The sequence below is a fragment of the Gossypium arboreum genome, chromosome 13 (genome assembly GCF_025698485.1).
Source record: "Gossypium arboreum isolate Shixiya-1 chromosome 13, ASM2569848v2, whole genome shotgun sequence".
Classification (NCBI taxonomy): domain Eukaryota; kingdom Viridiplantae; phylum Streptophyta; class Magnoliopsida; order Malvales; family Malvaceae; genus Gossypium; species Gossypium arboreum.
The window spans coordinates 13,739,988-13,757,123 of record NC_069082.1 but is presented as its reverse complement, the minus strand read 5'-3'; the positions used below and the strand labels follow the sequence as shown (position 1 = coordinate 13,757,123).

General features: G+C 33.7%; 1 protein-coding gene and 1 long non-coding RNA gene across 2 annotated transcripts; both read right to left on the bottom strand.

Moving 5' to 3' along the window:
• Nucleotides 1–1,861: 1,861 nt before the first annotated feature.
• Nucleotides 1,862–4,440, bottom strand: LOC128286705 (uncharacterized). The gene is made up of 3 exons (XR_008277329.1): nucleotides 4,315–4,440; nucleotides 3,755–3,842; nucleotides 1,862–2,131 (listed from the first exon to the last, which is right to left on the bottom strand). It is a non-coding gene; the product is annotated as an uncharacterized LOC128286705 (long non-coding RNA).
• Nucleotides 4,441–6,381: 1,941 nt separating this feature from the next.
• Nucleotides 6,382–11,310, bottom strand: LOC108464564 (ubiquitin receptor RAD23c-like). The gene is made up of 12 exons (XM_017764922.2): nucleotides 11,141–11,310; nucleotides 10,082–10,243; nucleotides 9,655–9,708; nucleotides 8,894–8,964; nucleotides 8,768–8,815; nucleotides 8,434–8,611; nucleotides 7,722–7,874; nucleotides 7,570–7,638; nucleotides 7,423–7,470; nucleotides 7,180–7,289; nucleotides 7,011–7,089; nucleotides 6,382–6,744 (listed from the first exon to the last, which is right to left on the bottom strand). Exons 1-12 carry the CDS (start codon nucleotides 11,204–11,206, stop codon nucleotides 6,628–6,630), a joined length of 1,155 nt encoding a protein of 384 aa, XP_017620411.1. The 5' UTR covers nucleotides 11,207–11,310; the 3' UTR covers nucleotides 6,382–6,627.
• Nucleotides 11,311–17,136: the final 5,826 nt, after the last annotated feature.

The window sequence follows — 17,136 nt, the reverse complement described above, 5'->3', positions numbered from 1 at the left end:
AACCAGTTAGATTAACACGGGCGTGGGCCTACATACACGGGCGTGTGAGAAGCGAACAAAGACAGACATGGCCGAGCGACACGGCCGTGTGCACCTACACGCCTAAAGAACATGGGCGTGGGCCAAATGTCAGACGCGCCCAAATTCAAAATTCGCGAATCACACGGGCAAAAATTGGGGCACACGGGCGTGTCCCCTGGCCGTGTGTCCCAAAATCTATAAGTACCCTTCACTATTCATCATCTTCTTCACCCAAAATCCCTAACCCTAGTCGCTGCAAGTCCACACGGCCTCCCTGCCATGCCCGTGCGCTGCCTTCAACTTTATTTCCGACGCCCATTCTTATCTTTTTAGAGTTTGTTTACTCTTTTCTCTTTTATTTTACTTAGGTCTAATGTTAATTACCATGTTAATATTCATTTATCCCATACTAAGATGAACAAGCAATGTCGCAACATGCAAAAGTGATGTCACGACCTTGGGGTTAGAAAACTCTAGGTTGCAACATCAATGTAACACTCCTCACCTAATCCGGGTAAGAGATGCTACATTTAAACACTAAACCCACCACTTAAACATATTCTTGTTTCATTCTAATCAAGGTAACTTATAGCACAAAACATTGTCATTCACACATAATTTACATTTTTTTACTAATAAACCTAGGTACATGCCAAATTGAAGCAGCAATCATCGATTCTTTTTAAAACTTATCCATCACCTACGAGTTTAAAAAAAAACTCGTTAAGCTGCGTGAATAGCTTAGTAAGTACTCAACTGAATTCAATCTTACCTTATATATATAAAAAATTAATTTTAATAATATTTATTCACACAATTTCTTTCAATGATGTAGTTAAACTTTAATTCATTTCCTAAACATAAAATCAATTACATTAACTTTATAATTTATAGTTTTTAGTTTAACATATATTATCACTAATTAACTTTCACATTCACGTATCAATAACATTCTCTCATTTCACAAAAATAACATAAACACTTAATTTACATGTTCACTTTTATTTTTATTTTCACATATTATTACACATCCGCACACTTTTACTTTCACATATCACTTTTGAATTCTTAATGAATCTCAAAGGAGTTCAATAATTTCGATACAATGCAAAAATCTAGGCCAAAGACAAACTCTTGGTCTATAATGGAACTATGATAACGAGAAATCTAGAAAAGTATACAGGAACTCTAGTAAAAACATCACATAACCCGATCCTTCTTGTCTAATCCCTTCCAAACTCCCGTATCACTAATTTGGTTCCCATCCGAACCCCCAGCCCCTCTCAACTCCAAATCATTTCATTATCATACATCATATTTCCTCTGAGTTCACTAAGGTATTTCTTCATATATCACTTTCATATAACATGTTTGATATATTACACATATATTGTAACACCCCTCGCCCACATCCGACGTCGGGACGGGTTCGAGGTGCTACCTGACTTTTACTAACACTTCCATACTAAACAGGGCCATGAAATCTCAAATAATTAAAAACTTTTATTTTCACATACAATCTGTCCCATATACGGGCTTACGAGGCCCAAAACATACATCCAGAGTGGTTTGGGACCCAACCGAGAACTCATGAAAAACTTAGAAAATCTCTTGCATCAAGGCTTCATACGCCCGTGTGGGTATAGAGCACACGCCCGTGTCCCAAGCCCGTGTCCAAAAAAACTGGACAAATACAAGGCTATTTTCCAAGCCATTTTGTCACACTCACAATAGATACACGCATACTTATACAATAACATACAACATGGCAAAATTAGGTACTTAAACATTCCTAACATGTCATGATTATGGCAATTTCACATGCAATAGATATCATAGATTTTACTCACATCTTTACCACATTCATACTATAATCATTATAAACTCATCACATAATACCATAGCACATGCATGCATAATTAAAATAGATTTACAACCCCATAATCAAAATAGGCCAACACATATGGTTAAAGCCATATCACATACTCTAATATTTAAACTCCTATACATGCCATAGGCTCAAAGTACTTGAAATCACTACACCAATAGCGTTAGCTTGACAGTGTGATAATATCTCTGACAGCCTCCAACCCGAGCTAACCTGGAAACTCTAGAAAACATGGGAAAGAAGAGGGGGGTAAGCTTTCGCTTAGTAAGTTCATATAAAAACAATAAGCAACTCATTAACTTGTTTTATCAATGTTTACAACATATTCTCAAGTTCACTACAAGCTGTCTTTCTGAGCAATGGTCACTAAATTATTTATATCTGGAGCTAAAAAACTCTGAATTAAGTTCCGTTAATTTTCCCTAAAACTAGACTTATTTTTCTTTCTTCCATAAAATTTCTAGAATTTTTGGTTAAGCCAAATAGTACATTTTATTCCTCAAAGTTACCCTTGATTCACTGTCTGACAGTTCCGACCCTTCTGTACTAAAGTTCGATTATCTCATAGTACAAGATCGAATAATGTTCTTGTCTATTTCTATTGAAACTAGACTCATATGTCTACTTACTAATTTTTTTCTAGAATTTTTGGTTGGGCCAATTAGTACAGTTTATTAGTTAAAGTCTCCCCTGTTTCAGGGTATGACCACTCTGACCCCTGTGCACTACAAACCGAATTTCTCCCTGTACAGAATTCCAACGACCATTCCGTTTATTTCCCCTAAAAATAGACTCAATAAGGAATCCATGCATGTAAGGTATGACTCTTAATAATTTTTTTAAAATTTTTGGTGAATTTCTAAAGTCAGAATAGGGGATCTCGAAGTCATTCAGACCCTGTTTCACAAGAATTCAAATATCAAACAATATGGAATTCTTTTTCTTCCCCTGTTTCTTTCATGTGAAAATAGACTCATTAATCTTTAATCCCATATTTTATTCTGCCTCTAACTCATTTTCCACTATTTTTAGTGTATTTTCAAAGTTACACTACTGCAGTAACTCAAATCTATCAAGGCTAAATTACTCATTCATGATCATTGTTCACAAAATTAATACAACATCATTTGTATAATCATCACCGAGACATTCATATCACATTTTCATTTACCATCTTACCATTTTGTTGTTATGTCAAGTTTTCAACCTGAGGGTTAAGTACATACCTGTTCAAAGTATCCATTTCACAACATTTATCAATACGCCCCTTTCATCTCGAGTATTCCTCCATTTGAGTAGAACTTTACCCATTGAATACATCGGAATATAATTCGGATACATGGAAAGTTTGCACATAAGTGCCACATATGTAGCTAAGCTACCATGTAACCCGCCCATAAGTGAACTCGGACTCAACTCAACGAGCTCGGGCGTTCACATCCATAAGTGAACTCGGAATCAACTCAACGAGCTCGGATGCCTAGTTACATCTCACGAACTCGGACTCAACTCAACGAGTTCGAACATTCGCATCCATAAGTGAACTCGGACTCAACTCAACGAGCTCGGATGCCCAAATATTCCAATGACATGTCACTTGTATCCTAATCTATTCCTAAGGTTCAACGGGACCTTTTTCCCAATCATGAGTCTCAACCATCTTCTACGGAATGCCGATACCAATACTCGGTAGTATTTCACATTTTCCAAGTATATCATATAATTTGACATATTATCAAACAATTATCACAAGTATAATATCTCATAATAATTATCATATCATTTAAATAACATCAAAACATTTAAAATAATAACTATGTTACCAACATTTACATATGAACTTACCTCGATACCACAAAGGTGAAAAAAAAAGACGTAATTATCCCTTAATCGATTTCTTTCCATTCCAGGTCCAAATCTCGATTTTCATCATCTAAAATATCACATTCAACTTATTAAAACAATGTATTGATCAAATTAGTCCATTGACACACTTGAGCAATTTTTACAATTTTGCCCCTATATTTTGCCAAAATTACCAAATTACCCCTAGGCTCGTAAAATAATTTTTATCACATTTCTTTACTCCTTGAGTCTAGATGAACCATTTTCATAACTATAGCAACTCATAATTTCAACTATTTCACACATTTACAACTCATTTTACAACTTAGCAATCTAGCCCTTTTTAAGGTGTTTTCATGCAATTTCTTTCACAAAAGTTGTTTATTAGACAACTAGGACTCATAATCTTCCATAAAAACACAGAAAACAACACATTTACTCTCTTGGCAAAACCCTAGACTCTTCATCATTTTGCAAAATAGACCCCTCATATGAAAGCTCATGCTTTAGGGGTTCCAAAAATGTAAAAATCATCAAGAAAGACATTAAAAATCACTTACTAGCAAGGGATGTAAGTGGCTGATATTTTAGAGCTTCAAAACCCCTTTCTTTTCTGCCATTTTCGGTGGAGGAGAAGAGAAAAATGATAGTTTTTTCTTTTTAATTTGTTAATAATAAAACTAGTCAAAATTGGTGACCAACTTCACCTAATTTTGACTTTTCAACAATTTTTTTTTGTCTCCCATGGCCGGCCATCACAATTTCAATGGCCTAATTTCACTTTAAAGACCCCCAATTTAAGATACAAGGCAATTTAACACCTTTAGGTATTAAAACTCAACTTTTACCTTTTACGCGATTTTGTCCTTTTTCGAAATTGGACTAGAAATCGCTAAAATTAACTTACCAAAATTTACATGCACTTATAAAATTATATTATAACACAAAATAATACTAAAATAATTTTCTCTGGCCTCGGAATAGTGGTCCCGAAACTACTGTTCCGACTAGGCCCAAAATCGGGCTGTTACATATATAACTTTGTATCATATTACTTATTCACTTTGAATTACATAAACACATTCACTACATTTTTATTTCACATGTTCACTTTATGCACTATTCATAAAAATACAAGCATAACATATATTCACAACAGTTACCACTTTTGATTTCAATTCACTATCATTAAACACTTTACTTTCTTATAACGCCTCACTTAAATATTTTATTTCACTATTTTAGCACACATAGTAATTTTTATACACTTAAAATTTAAGTCTTTAATCACAATATTAATTTCACATAACACCTTTTATACACTTTAAAATTTAGTCCTCTCTATAGTAATTTTACTATACCACTACATTCACTTATCAATTTATGAAAAATAAATAAATTTTCACTCTTAATAATTTAATCCTTAGTTTCATGAAATTCACTAATCACTAAGTTATCACTTTATTATTTCTTACATTAGTGACATACATTTATTTATATATTCTCTACTAAATTCAATATTCATAATCATATGTATTTTTGTTACAACATACCTTTGTTTGTTACATTACTAAATTCAATATTCATAATGGTATGTTATTTTTGTTACATTACTAAATTCACTACTAAATTATCACTTTATTATTTCTTATATTATCAACATACTTTTATTTCTCTATAGTAATACATTGAATTTATTCCTTTTCGTCATTTTCGTACATTCATTTATGCAACTTTTATTATGCAATCCGTACAAAGTTGTATTAAGCTAGCAATCCATACAAAGTTATCTTGAACTAAAATAGGAATCGATTAAATATATATATATATATATATATATATAATTAAGACTTAAGTAATTTGAATCAAGTTTCAATTAAACCCTAAATAATCCAAATCCAAAAATAACCTGATCCCGAACCATTTTGCCACATCTTAGTGTAATGTACATGGCCAACAAGTTCTTCAAATAGCAAAATTTTACATGTTTTGCGACCAAAAATTTCAGTGCATATATTCGAACAATTTCCACGGTTCTATTGTTTCCATTGCCAACTCTAACCATTCTTACGGGCTACTAAATTCACACATTTTATTCATTTATGTTTAAAATATTATGTTTTAGTCACTTACGTTATCGTGTTGTAACATTTTAATTACTGAATATTAAATACTGTTAACAGTGTAACGGTAAACTGATGTGACACGTTAAATCATCATTTCAAATAAAACTTTTAATTAAAATATACAATTGATTATGCTCAAGATATTGAGATTGAGATTTATTTACATTATATGAAATGAGATGCTAATATCTTGAGGGCGCATCGATAATTTTGATATTCAATAATGTATTAGGAATACACTGAAGGTGTAATACATGGCCAACATGTTTGGAAAATAGAAAAATTTTACATGTTTTGCGACCAAAAATTTCACTGCATATTTTTAACTGTTTCCACGGTTCTAGAGTTTCCACTGCCAACTCTAACCATTCTGACGGGCTACCAAATTCATGCACAAGGTATTTTAGGGAAGAGTATTGATCGAAAAACTTGAAAGTTGGTGGAGCTCCTTGTGGCAAGTGCTTATAATAGCATAAAATATGAAGTACAATACACACAAGCTTAGAAAGAAACTTGTATATAACGTTATAAATAATGGGTCCTTCGGAAATAAAAAGAAAAAAAGAAAAAAAAATGAAGTTAACATCTTCACATCCCTTGTCTCTACACCAAACAACTACATCACTTGATTAAGAATAAAGTCGGTGGAGTTTTGGGGGGAGGGGAGGGGGAACATGAATGACAATGGACCCAAAGAACGAAAGAGAAAATGATATTGTACTTCCCCAAGCCATTTCTTTTACCAACTCAATCCTGAAAATCATGCATATGATCTAAAAGGTAGTTGGCTGCAAGTTCCTCATTCTTGTTGCACGCAAAGAACACTTGGAGCACAGTTGCACGGTCAAACCCCATTGCTTCAAGCTGCAAGAGATGGGGAATGAACAAGAGAATAAGGAGACTACAAAAGTATTTGTAGGCACAAGATCAATGCAACAAATTTGAGTTTATTAAACATCTAAAAGTAAAACCATTGCCTAAAAGAAAGATGTGATGCATATTTCATAACTCAGATAAAGGCCAAGGAAATGAAGGCATTTCCAGAGGCAGTGGGGAAGATAGCTAATAATCCATGATTACAGAGAATAGTGAACACATCCAAGTCAGCCCTTATGTAAAAGATGACATACCCGTTCTATGGCTTCACGTTCCTCAGGTGTGACTTGCACAGCTTGTGGCATCGCCTCAGCTAATTGCCCCAAAATGTTTCTTTACAACAGGAGATGTCAAAAAAGCACTTGATATACATACACACTATATAAGTTCAAGAAATGAGCAACTAAAAACAAGAAGACTCACCCCTCTCCACCTTCAGCAGGTTCATTGATCAAGCGAAGAAAGTCACCCTGATGCTCTTGAATAAGTCTCATTAAATTAGGATTTTGTTTCCCCAACTCTTGAAGCATAGGCTGCCAAATATATAAAAAAGGGAGACATTGAGGAAAGGAGAAAGGTAAAAAAAAAAAAAGAAAAAAAAAAGCTGAAAAGACAATGAAAAACACACAACGATTGAAGAGGGGAAACAAAGGACCAGAGAATAACCTGCAATATTTGTGGATTGGCTTGCACCATTGCTCGCAAAGCTTGAAACTGAAAAGAGAATTGCAAATTGAGTGTAGTTCTAGGTAGGTATTTGCATGACAGTCATGCTAACAAGCCCATATACAACCAAATGGGAAAGAGAGAGACCTGTGGACTGTTCCGTAAAAAATCAAGAGTGCCAGCCCCAGCACCACTTGCACCCATGTTGGGAAGGCCCTGTATCAATAAAAGGCCATCAAGTCACTGGTTCATTTGCCCATCATCAAATTTATCAAAGGTCTACCACATGACAATTTTACCTGGGGAAAGAGGTCTAATGGATTTGCATTTGGTCCACTTGCAGGAATAGCTGCCGTTTGTGCAGGCTGTTGAGGTTGTGCAGCAGAGTTTGTGGTTTGCCCAACTACAGGAGCACGGGCCACAGGTGGAGCTTCAGCTTGCTCGGGGATGCCCTAGCATTTGCAACAATAATTTATGACAAGATGACAAGCAGCAGCTTAGGAAACAAAATGCATGCTTGTTATATTTTTTTAAAAAAACAAAAGAAGAAAAGAAAGATAACGGTGCAGTATATAATATCATTAAAACCCACCATAAAACAAATTAAGACACACCATATGATTGAAATGGAAATCCAACATTCCTGTTCATTTCCCCGAAGGGAGGTGACGTCAAAAAGTTATCATCAAAGGAAAATTCACAATTCCCACACACTTAGCCACCAAGTCAAAAAGGACCAGCAAAATGGAACAGAGGAGGCATATTTGGGCGTGCAGAAATTCAATCATCATTGACCAATAAATCATGGCAAGGAGAAGGCCAAGTTTCAAATAGAATTACATCAAATTAAAAATGACAAAATGGCATAATCATCATTCCAAGAAAACCTCTCAGGATGAGCTCAGCTTATTAGGCTATTCCCACATCTACATTAAGGAGAACAATAAAACAACAGCAACTAGAAGCACGCAAGAAAGCACATATTCTTCAAGATACAAGGAAGGTACTTACAGAATACAAATATTCAACAGCTCTCTCTGGGTTATTATAAGCAGCACGAAGGGCGTGGACAACAGTGTCCCTGTCCCAGGTCCCTCCACCCATATCAAGAATCTGTTGGATTGTTCCCTCTAAGTTACTCCCTGCAACCAGGTTAGATGCTGCTTGGCCATAAACATCAGAATCTGACCTGTTTCCAAAGACATTATTCAAGATATTACAGGTATGCAAAGGAAAACAAGGAAAAACTCAAGATCTCTCCTACTAGAAGCAATTCAATTAGATCAAACGCTTCTATCCTTCAAATAAGAAGCATGAAATTTACTATCAAGAATAAGTTACTCACAAAGGAGTACTTGAAGCAACAGGAGCAGATTCAGTGGCAGCTGCAGCCCTGAAAAAAAATTAATAAGCAATTAATCAATTGCAAAGGTGCTGTATCTGACCAAAAGTGTAGAATAGCAGGACTTACATAGCTGACGTTGCAACAGGTGCAGTAGAAGCTGGTGCTGGAGCTGTTGGCAGATTACTTGCCTCAGGAGCCTACAAAGAATCCAAAATCACTACTCACTCCACAATAATCTTTGGATACAGGCTAAGTTTTCAGAAGCAACATACCCTAAAGATTGTATAGTGGGGGAAAACAGACATTTATATTCATACTCAAAAAGAAATTTGAAGATCAAATCAAAATTTGCATAATGATTGTGAGAGTTAATAGCTCAAGCTAAATTGTTATGCTACTGGAAAGGAGAAAGGGAAAACAATTGTGAAATTGAGAAACATGGATAAGAGATCATGTAACTAACTCATAAACATTAAAGGCGGTTGAATTTGGTAATAACACCAACTCAAACTCCAAATTATGCATTATGTTTATGGCTCAAAAGTGTAACATAGTAAGCAGTTGGACACAAAACAACTCAAACCTGGGCCATATCTAAAAACCTAAAATCTTAAAAGCATTCTATTTACTGTCTATAACTTTTTTGATGATCTACTCGTTTACAAATTATATTTGTTCAAGATGCTTGACTATCACTTCAAGTTCTAGTTCATAGCATTGAAATAAAGAACATCTACCATCATGGCAAAAACAGAATCCCAACGCTTTTCATGTCATATTTATTGCAAAATGTCTCAAGATATGTGGCTAAAAAGGTACAGTGACAATCATTGCTTACAAGCAAGTATGCATGCAAGTAATAGTAAGAGAGGTAACAACAATCTTACTTTCTTTGTAGGAGCTGTTGAAGCAGTTGAACCCTCACCAGTTGTACCCTTATTCTAGTTTATTTAAGCAAAAAGGACACTATTAGTATGAAAATGACAGTTATGAAAAATAAATTCAAATACAAATACAAGTAGGGAAAAGGTCAAAAAGTAGCACAAAGAAAATTTTCTAGTTTAGCAACAAATTGATTTATAAGATGCACCTACAGGAAAGAAACAACCAAATTTCAAAAGAAAAATATAATGATACAACACTCCGTCATAAGTTATAACTAAGATAACTTTCAAGTTCAACAGCAGTGTGAAAAATAATGATGTCAGTTAGGCATTTATTAGGACAAAGTCAGCATACTTTGGTCAGAAAAGTTCGAACAAGTTAGATGAAATATTACAAACATAAAAATCAGAATATTGTAACCAATCTCACCTTTGTTAACATGATCACAATAAAGCTATTTTCAGTGACACTGTTTTCAGCCAGTGTCGTGTCATCTTTAAGAACTTTTCCCTTATAGATTAGCATTTGTTGTGAAGCAGGATAAACATCAGTCCCTTGAACAGTTTCTATGTTCTTTTTTACATCCGCAACCTGAAAGAATTGACAAGCATTAGCAGCAGAATTGTATAATACCAAGTGACAAAGAAATGTAAAAGGCAGAAGGCAGAATGCATTTTATCCCAATACTTTCATGCCTGTGCGCATATATGTATGTATATATGTATATATAAACGTTAAAAGCATAAAAAGTAGCAAAAAACAATAAAAATAATAACAGCTTATTTATATAGTTAGAAAATCCACATCATTAAAAAACACAACCCTTGATTAGATGTAACCATAGAATGCAGAACTTGATCCTTGGTTATAGAAGATCTATTAAAAGAAGCCTCTGTACATTTAATCCAGTGTTCATAACCACACTAATTCAAAAGTAATGAAAGAGCATTGCAAAATATGAGATGCTTATGGCAATGTTCAAAGCTTGTGTATACTCAAATTCAAACCTAAGTCTAGCACACTAAAACTAGAAATTACATGGCAATCTATGCATCAATATTCAATGATACAAGTTAATGAAATACTAAGACAAAAATGAAGCCCACAAATCAAAGTATTATTCACTAATTTCAATGAACTAGTAAAAAGCACTACGTAGGAAGAAGTACTTAATTGCTAATTGTCGCCAGAAGAAAAGGATACCGCCGTTCAAGCTACATGAGTATCAGTCCACTAAAACTTAATCGAAGTAGCTAGACTATTCACAAGCTAAATAAACATATTCAATGAATTAGACACTAAAATTGAACAAATCATTCACGATCTCCGATTTCACATGTCAGGCATGGTAATTCAACTACGTGCATAATAAGTCCCAACTAATACAGTCCTAGATGAACGCGAATTAATGTTCAAATACAGGGGAAAGCGGAAAACCCTAGTCAATAAACGTAAAATCCCTGGAAAAAGAGGGAGAGGGAAGCGAACCGCATCTTCGGGTTTGACTTCGATATCGAAGTGAGTGCCTTTGAGAGTTTTGACGGAAACCTTCATCTTCTGCCAATTTCGATCTTTCACTCCGTTTGTCTAAATCCGCCCATCCTATTTATATAGGTTAAAATGTGGCAGAAGTACCTATACTTTTTGAAAATTGAGAATATAGACCTTGTGCTCTTAATTCAAGTGATTTAGTTTTTATACTATTTTAAAGGGATAAATCTTAAAATTATATATGAATTATAGTTTAATATGTAATTGTATATATAAATTTTAATTTTATGAAATTTTATATATGAAATTTTGATTTGATCTAATTTTTATAAATAATTAATATAATTATTGATATAACATCATTTTATGTTTATATGTTGCATACATAAATAATTATATTTATCCTATATAAAAATAAATTGATGTATTATTTCTTTAAATATATATGATTAAATCAAAATTAAAATTTCAAGTATACATTTGAATCACAACTAGAGTTTCACATATATAATTGCACTAAATTAAAGTTTATGTATACAATTACACATTAAATCAAAGTTTATGTATAATTTTAAAATTTATCCCTATTTTAAATTTTAGGTTTAATTGTTAACATTATTATTATTTTGTTAAATTTAAGTTAATTACAAAGTCTTTTTTTTAATTACATGGGTATCAATTGAGTGTTTTTATTTCAAAATGTCACAAAGAATAAACTTAACAAAAAAATTAATAATGTTAACAATTGGACTTAAATGAATTTTGAAATCTAAAAAGTAGAGAAACTAAAATCCATAATATAGAAGTATATGGACTAAATTCCTAATTTTTGAAACGTACAACGACTTGTAGCATATTTTAACCATTTATATATAGGAAAGGAAGAGAAATGTTGACTATCAAGGAATATATGGTAGTATTAATGTCATGGGGCTAGAAATTTAGTTTGGCAAACCGAGCGGCTTTAGGCAATTTCTTGGGTTGAAATCTCATCCAAGTCAGCCTACTCTCGAAAAATCAATTTTTTTGCAGAAATTCTCTAAGACACCAAAGCAAAATGGAAGCAAACTAAAAACGAAAGAGAAAAGAATGAAAAAGAAAAAGCCAAAGAGAAATATCACACACCAAGTGTTTGAGTAAATGCTCTCAATATATTCATTAACTCAAGAATAGAATTATTAGAAATGAAGAGAGAGGACTCTATTTATAGTTTAGCTCCCCCAAATCCAACTGTACAGATCGAATTACATCAATGGTTGAGATTAGTTCTTATTTAAAATAAGAGAGTCTTAAGGGATTCAAATTCTATACATGTTTATCCTTTAGGATTTACAATAATTATCTTCGTAAAATACAACGTTTACAATTTAGCTAGGATCCTAGTAGATAGGCCTTGAGTCTCTTCCAAGCAACGGGTCAATCTTGTCAGGCCAAATGACCCCCAATGAACAAGAGGGAACATCAAAGTATGCTTTGGTTGCGCGACCCGTGACACTAGAAGAAACTAAAGACACTACTACTTTTTTTTTCTTTTTAATAATAAAAGGAACTTGGATAGAAAAGAAAGATTACATAATTTTTTTCCTAACGGGAGGGCCGAAGGCCTCTTCCAAAATAAGAGAGAATCTTATCAGGGATTCATTATAAAAAAAAAGTAAAACCATAACTACTTGGACCATCTAGAGGGTCATAAAATAAGAAGGTTGTTCCTTAGTCTTGCTACAACATTTGTCACACTTGGTTTTCTTTAAGTCCCAAAAATTAATAGAGAGCTAAGAGTTAATTGAATAAAATAGTAAGTTGGATGGCTCCACTGGAAAACTTGGAAAATTTTGGTGGTTAACTGGTAATTAGTTGGGAACCAATTCTAGTTTGGTTACGTTGGAACTAGTGATTTTTTAGTGGGAGACAAAATGATGGTCGACGGATGGTTACTTAGGGCCTTGAGTCGTGCATAAGAATGGTTATATATATAAGAGAGAAGGATTATTTTGAAGGCAGAATTCTCCTCATTTCTGTTTTACTTTCATTCCTTCTCCATCGTCTTCTTTAGTTGCTCTGAATGAGAGAAAATTGATGAAACATTGCATGAGGCAGTGATCGTAAGAATTGAGGTTAGGGAGTAGAGAATCTAAGGAACTGGTAAGTCTTTCTATCTTTTTGTATTCATGGATTGAGAAAAGGAAGTAAGGATTTCTGAAATCTCTGGAAAGCTTTTGAATGATACTAAATTTTGAGTTTTAGTATTTGAATGCTTTCGGTTTAACTGATATATATGGTTGTCATACTTAGCTTCCAGGACGAAAGGAACTCTAGTGTTTGGACAAGCTAAGCTAGTGAGGACAAAAGACTTAAGGTGAGTTTCTGAAATCTATTTATTTAGGTGTTGTTTGTTGTCGTGCTACTAAAATGTTTTGCTTGGGTGTCTGTTTAGAGTCTAGTCTGAAATCCATAGTTGTATATGATTACGTTGAAGGGTAAACTATGCATGCATACTACCATGGATATATATATATATATATATATATATATAGATGATTGTTGGTATGCTCTCTAAATGCACGACGTGGTTGTGTATTTGACCGCCTCTGGATGTACTAACGTCTAGAGTATAATTCTTGCAACCAAATAAGAGTTAGGTGATTTCTACAAGTATATAAGTCAGGTTTTAATATAGTTTTTACAATGAAGTAGGGTTTAGGGATTTCTGAGGATCATACCCAAGGGACGCGAATATTAAATTAATAATAACTTCGACATTAATAAATCTAATTAATATTTTAATTAAATTATATTACAATAAAACATAAAGTGAAGAGAAGTTATTTTATAAGAAAAATAAATAAATAGCATAAAATAATAAAAAATGGAAAACTAATTTGTTGAATCACTCAAATCTAAGCATGGAAGACTAACTCGCTTCGGTGGTCATAACTAATTCCTATGTCGAGCTCTACTTAACCAACTAGCCGCTAACTTAGCAAGATCTCTCGATCTTCTACTAAACTAATAAGTCAACAAAAACTACTTATCTCTCCCTCACAGTCCAGACAGGATTGGGGTAAGGGGTTCACGAATAGGCAATACAAATTTTTGGTTCATTGCCACCTAGATGACTTCCTAGGGTTGTCAGGCCTAGGGTTTAAGTTCTTCCTATCCCAAAAAGTTAATTTGCTAAGAAACCTTACATAGAAATTAATTACTCCCACGTCTACTCGCTAATCCCCCCACAAGAGGATTAGTTTCTCATGAATCTCATAAGCAACATAAACTTGATAAAGAAGATAAACATGAAGAATAAATCAAGAGTAAAAGTTTAAGAGAAATCCTAAATTGTATTGATGATTTGAAAGCACAAAAATCCACAAGAGTTTTAATGAGTCTACCAATCAGATTCTCCACCGGACAAAAGTTAAAATAAACTAAAAAGATATCCTAATTACAAAGGACTAAAAACTGAAAACTAAATAAAAAGTTGCAACCTAAACTAGAATAAAAGTTTAAAGATACAGAAAAGCTGTCTAAGAAGTGTTCAGTGAAGCCTATTTATAAATTTAGGGTTGGCTATCGTCCATAGCTTTAGTCTAGCGGGCATTTTTACGTTAAAGTTCATTGTGCGGACTAAAACATTCTTAGCTTATTAATTCTTCACATCAAGCCGGTGTCGTGACACTAGTAGCAGTTTACTTTGCTCAGGTTCAGATTCAGGGCTGTGCCGCGACATCCTCTAGCTATGTCGTGACATCAAAGGAAATCTTGCTATTTTAGGTATCTTGCTCACTCTATTGCGTCGTTGAACCTTTGCGTTGCAACATGGCGACCAGCTCTTGTTCTCATGCCTTCGAATGGTGTCCTACACGCTCACCAAACACGTTAGTCTTCCTTTTCGCCTATTTTGGCCCCTAAAGTCATATAAATGAATTAAATCATGAAAAATTAAGTAAAACATTTTGAAATTCCTTTTATTCAAGCTAAGTATGAAAAATGGTTTAATAAGATACAACAAATTACGGTAGATCAAACTCCCCCACACTTAAGTCATTGCATGTCCTCAAGCAAGAGAACATAAAAATTGAAAAATAAAAGACAAATCTTGAGCGAATATGATACAAATACCAGTTTTGGAACACATAGCTAGGAATAATCATATATACATGTAATTCTGGCATGAGATTATTATAATTACATACTCGTCTTTACCTTGTTGTTAATATAAGACATTGCCATTGTTATTTCAATTTCTGTGTGTATAAATAAACTTATTAATAATAAAGTCCTGAGAATAATATGATTATTCTTAAAAAGTCCTTAGGCAAGTATTATTGTGGGTTTGGACAGCAATGATGCATTGAGACTAATGTGTAGCTGATTGATGACAAAATGTCGTCATTGACATAGGGATGTCAAAATCAATACATGAGTATGTATTAGAGAACAACATATTGGATTGAGCCACTGTGAGTATGTTTCTTAGATTATTATGTAATAGTCACAACATTACTCATAGTAATAACTACGTATATGATCCTCAAACTTGAGATCATCATTGTCCTAACATCATGAGTTGTATATTTTGATGTAGTCAAACGTCTACTATAATAGATTGCACTATAAAGACTGATATTAGATATACCACAAACCATGTAGTGGGATATGATTGATCAAAATATGATTTAACCCTCCTATATAATGGGAGTAATATCTTGGGCCACTTGATGGAGTGATACTAGAAATGCATGGCCATGCTCAAATAAGTGGATATGAGATACCACACTTATTTGCTTATTGTAGTCTACTCAAAATATCAAGAACTATGAGATTGGACTATACAAGTATGACTATACCATCACTTGCATCCAATATAGATATAAAGGATAAAAGAATATAATACATGAAAAGTTTATCATAGAAAATTTATGTCGAATCACAACTTCTTGTAACTTAGGTAGCAATGATGCATTGCTAGATGCCATTCATTGCTTGTAACATTAGAAATGTTTTAATATTACTACTAGTGTTACAATAACCTACAAGGTCACACCCTATGGTTAAAGCAAATAGACTTCATGCAAAACGTTCGGCATATACCCTCCTATATACATCTTTGGCAAACAGTATTGCCTGACGGACAATATCACTTGGTTGACTGTGTAATAGGCCTATTTTGCCCGGCCTGGGCCCAATACATTAAATAGTCCATTATAGTCCTTTTTTTTAAACAAGCCCAAACTAAACATGGCCCAATGGCCCAAAGTGTTAAACACTTTCAAAAAAACCCTAACCCTAATGCCCTTGTGCGCCGCACCCCTCTCTGCCGCTACTTGCTCCCCCATGTGCGTCCTCAACGTGCCTACCATTGTAGCTCTACGACAGTCACCTGCAAACACGCACAGCAGGAGAAAACAATAAAGAAAAAAAAGAGTAAACAGTAGCAAAAACTGGTTGTAATCGGCTATAAAGCCACACAAAAACTTTGTAATCTGTACACTTTTGGAATTAAAAAAAAAACGATTCAAGCATACCAAATAATCAATAAAAAATAGTGAGCAGATCGAAGAGAAAAGAAAAGTCAAAAACGTGCTAAGGTCTTTATTTTCATTTATTTATTTATTTTATTTCTTCTCCTTTATTTTCCTCCTTCGAATATATATACATACGCCTATATTTTCTTTATTTTCCTTTAAAAAAACAATCTATATATACATAAATATATCAAAAATAAAAAAATAAAAAAATTACCTTTTTTTCGAGTTTTGTCGCAGGTACCATGGTCAACAAAGAATGGTTCTCCAAAATTCTCATTGGGCCCTAGGGCTCCTTCAGAGAAAAACAAATGGGGGAGAGGTTTTTTTTTTTGAAAAGTGTTAAAAGTGATTTTTTTTTAAAAAAAGGCCTTAAATAGACCTTCAAAATGACACCGTTTTGGGCAGGCCTTTTAGGCACCAAAACGACGTCGTTTTGCCCTAACCCAATCTGACTCGACCCGTCCGGCC

What these genes read in the sequence shown, in the direction of transcription:
- LOC108464564 (XM_017764922.2), bottom strand. Translation starts at nt 11,206, where the DNA reads ATGAAGGTTTCCGTCAAAACTCTCAAAGGCACTCACTTCGATATCGAA. An exon ending in CTGTTGAATATTTGTATTCT is followed by an intron (nt 7,875 to 8,433) that starts GTAAGTACCTTC and finishes TGCAAATGCTAG; the next exon opens with GGCATCCCCGAGCAAGCTGA. An exon ending in CCAATCCACAAATATTGCAG is followed by an intron (nt 7,290 to 7,422) that starts GTTATTCTCTGG and finishes TATATTTGGCAG; the next exon opens with CCTATGCTTCAAGAGTTGGG.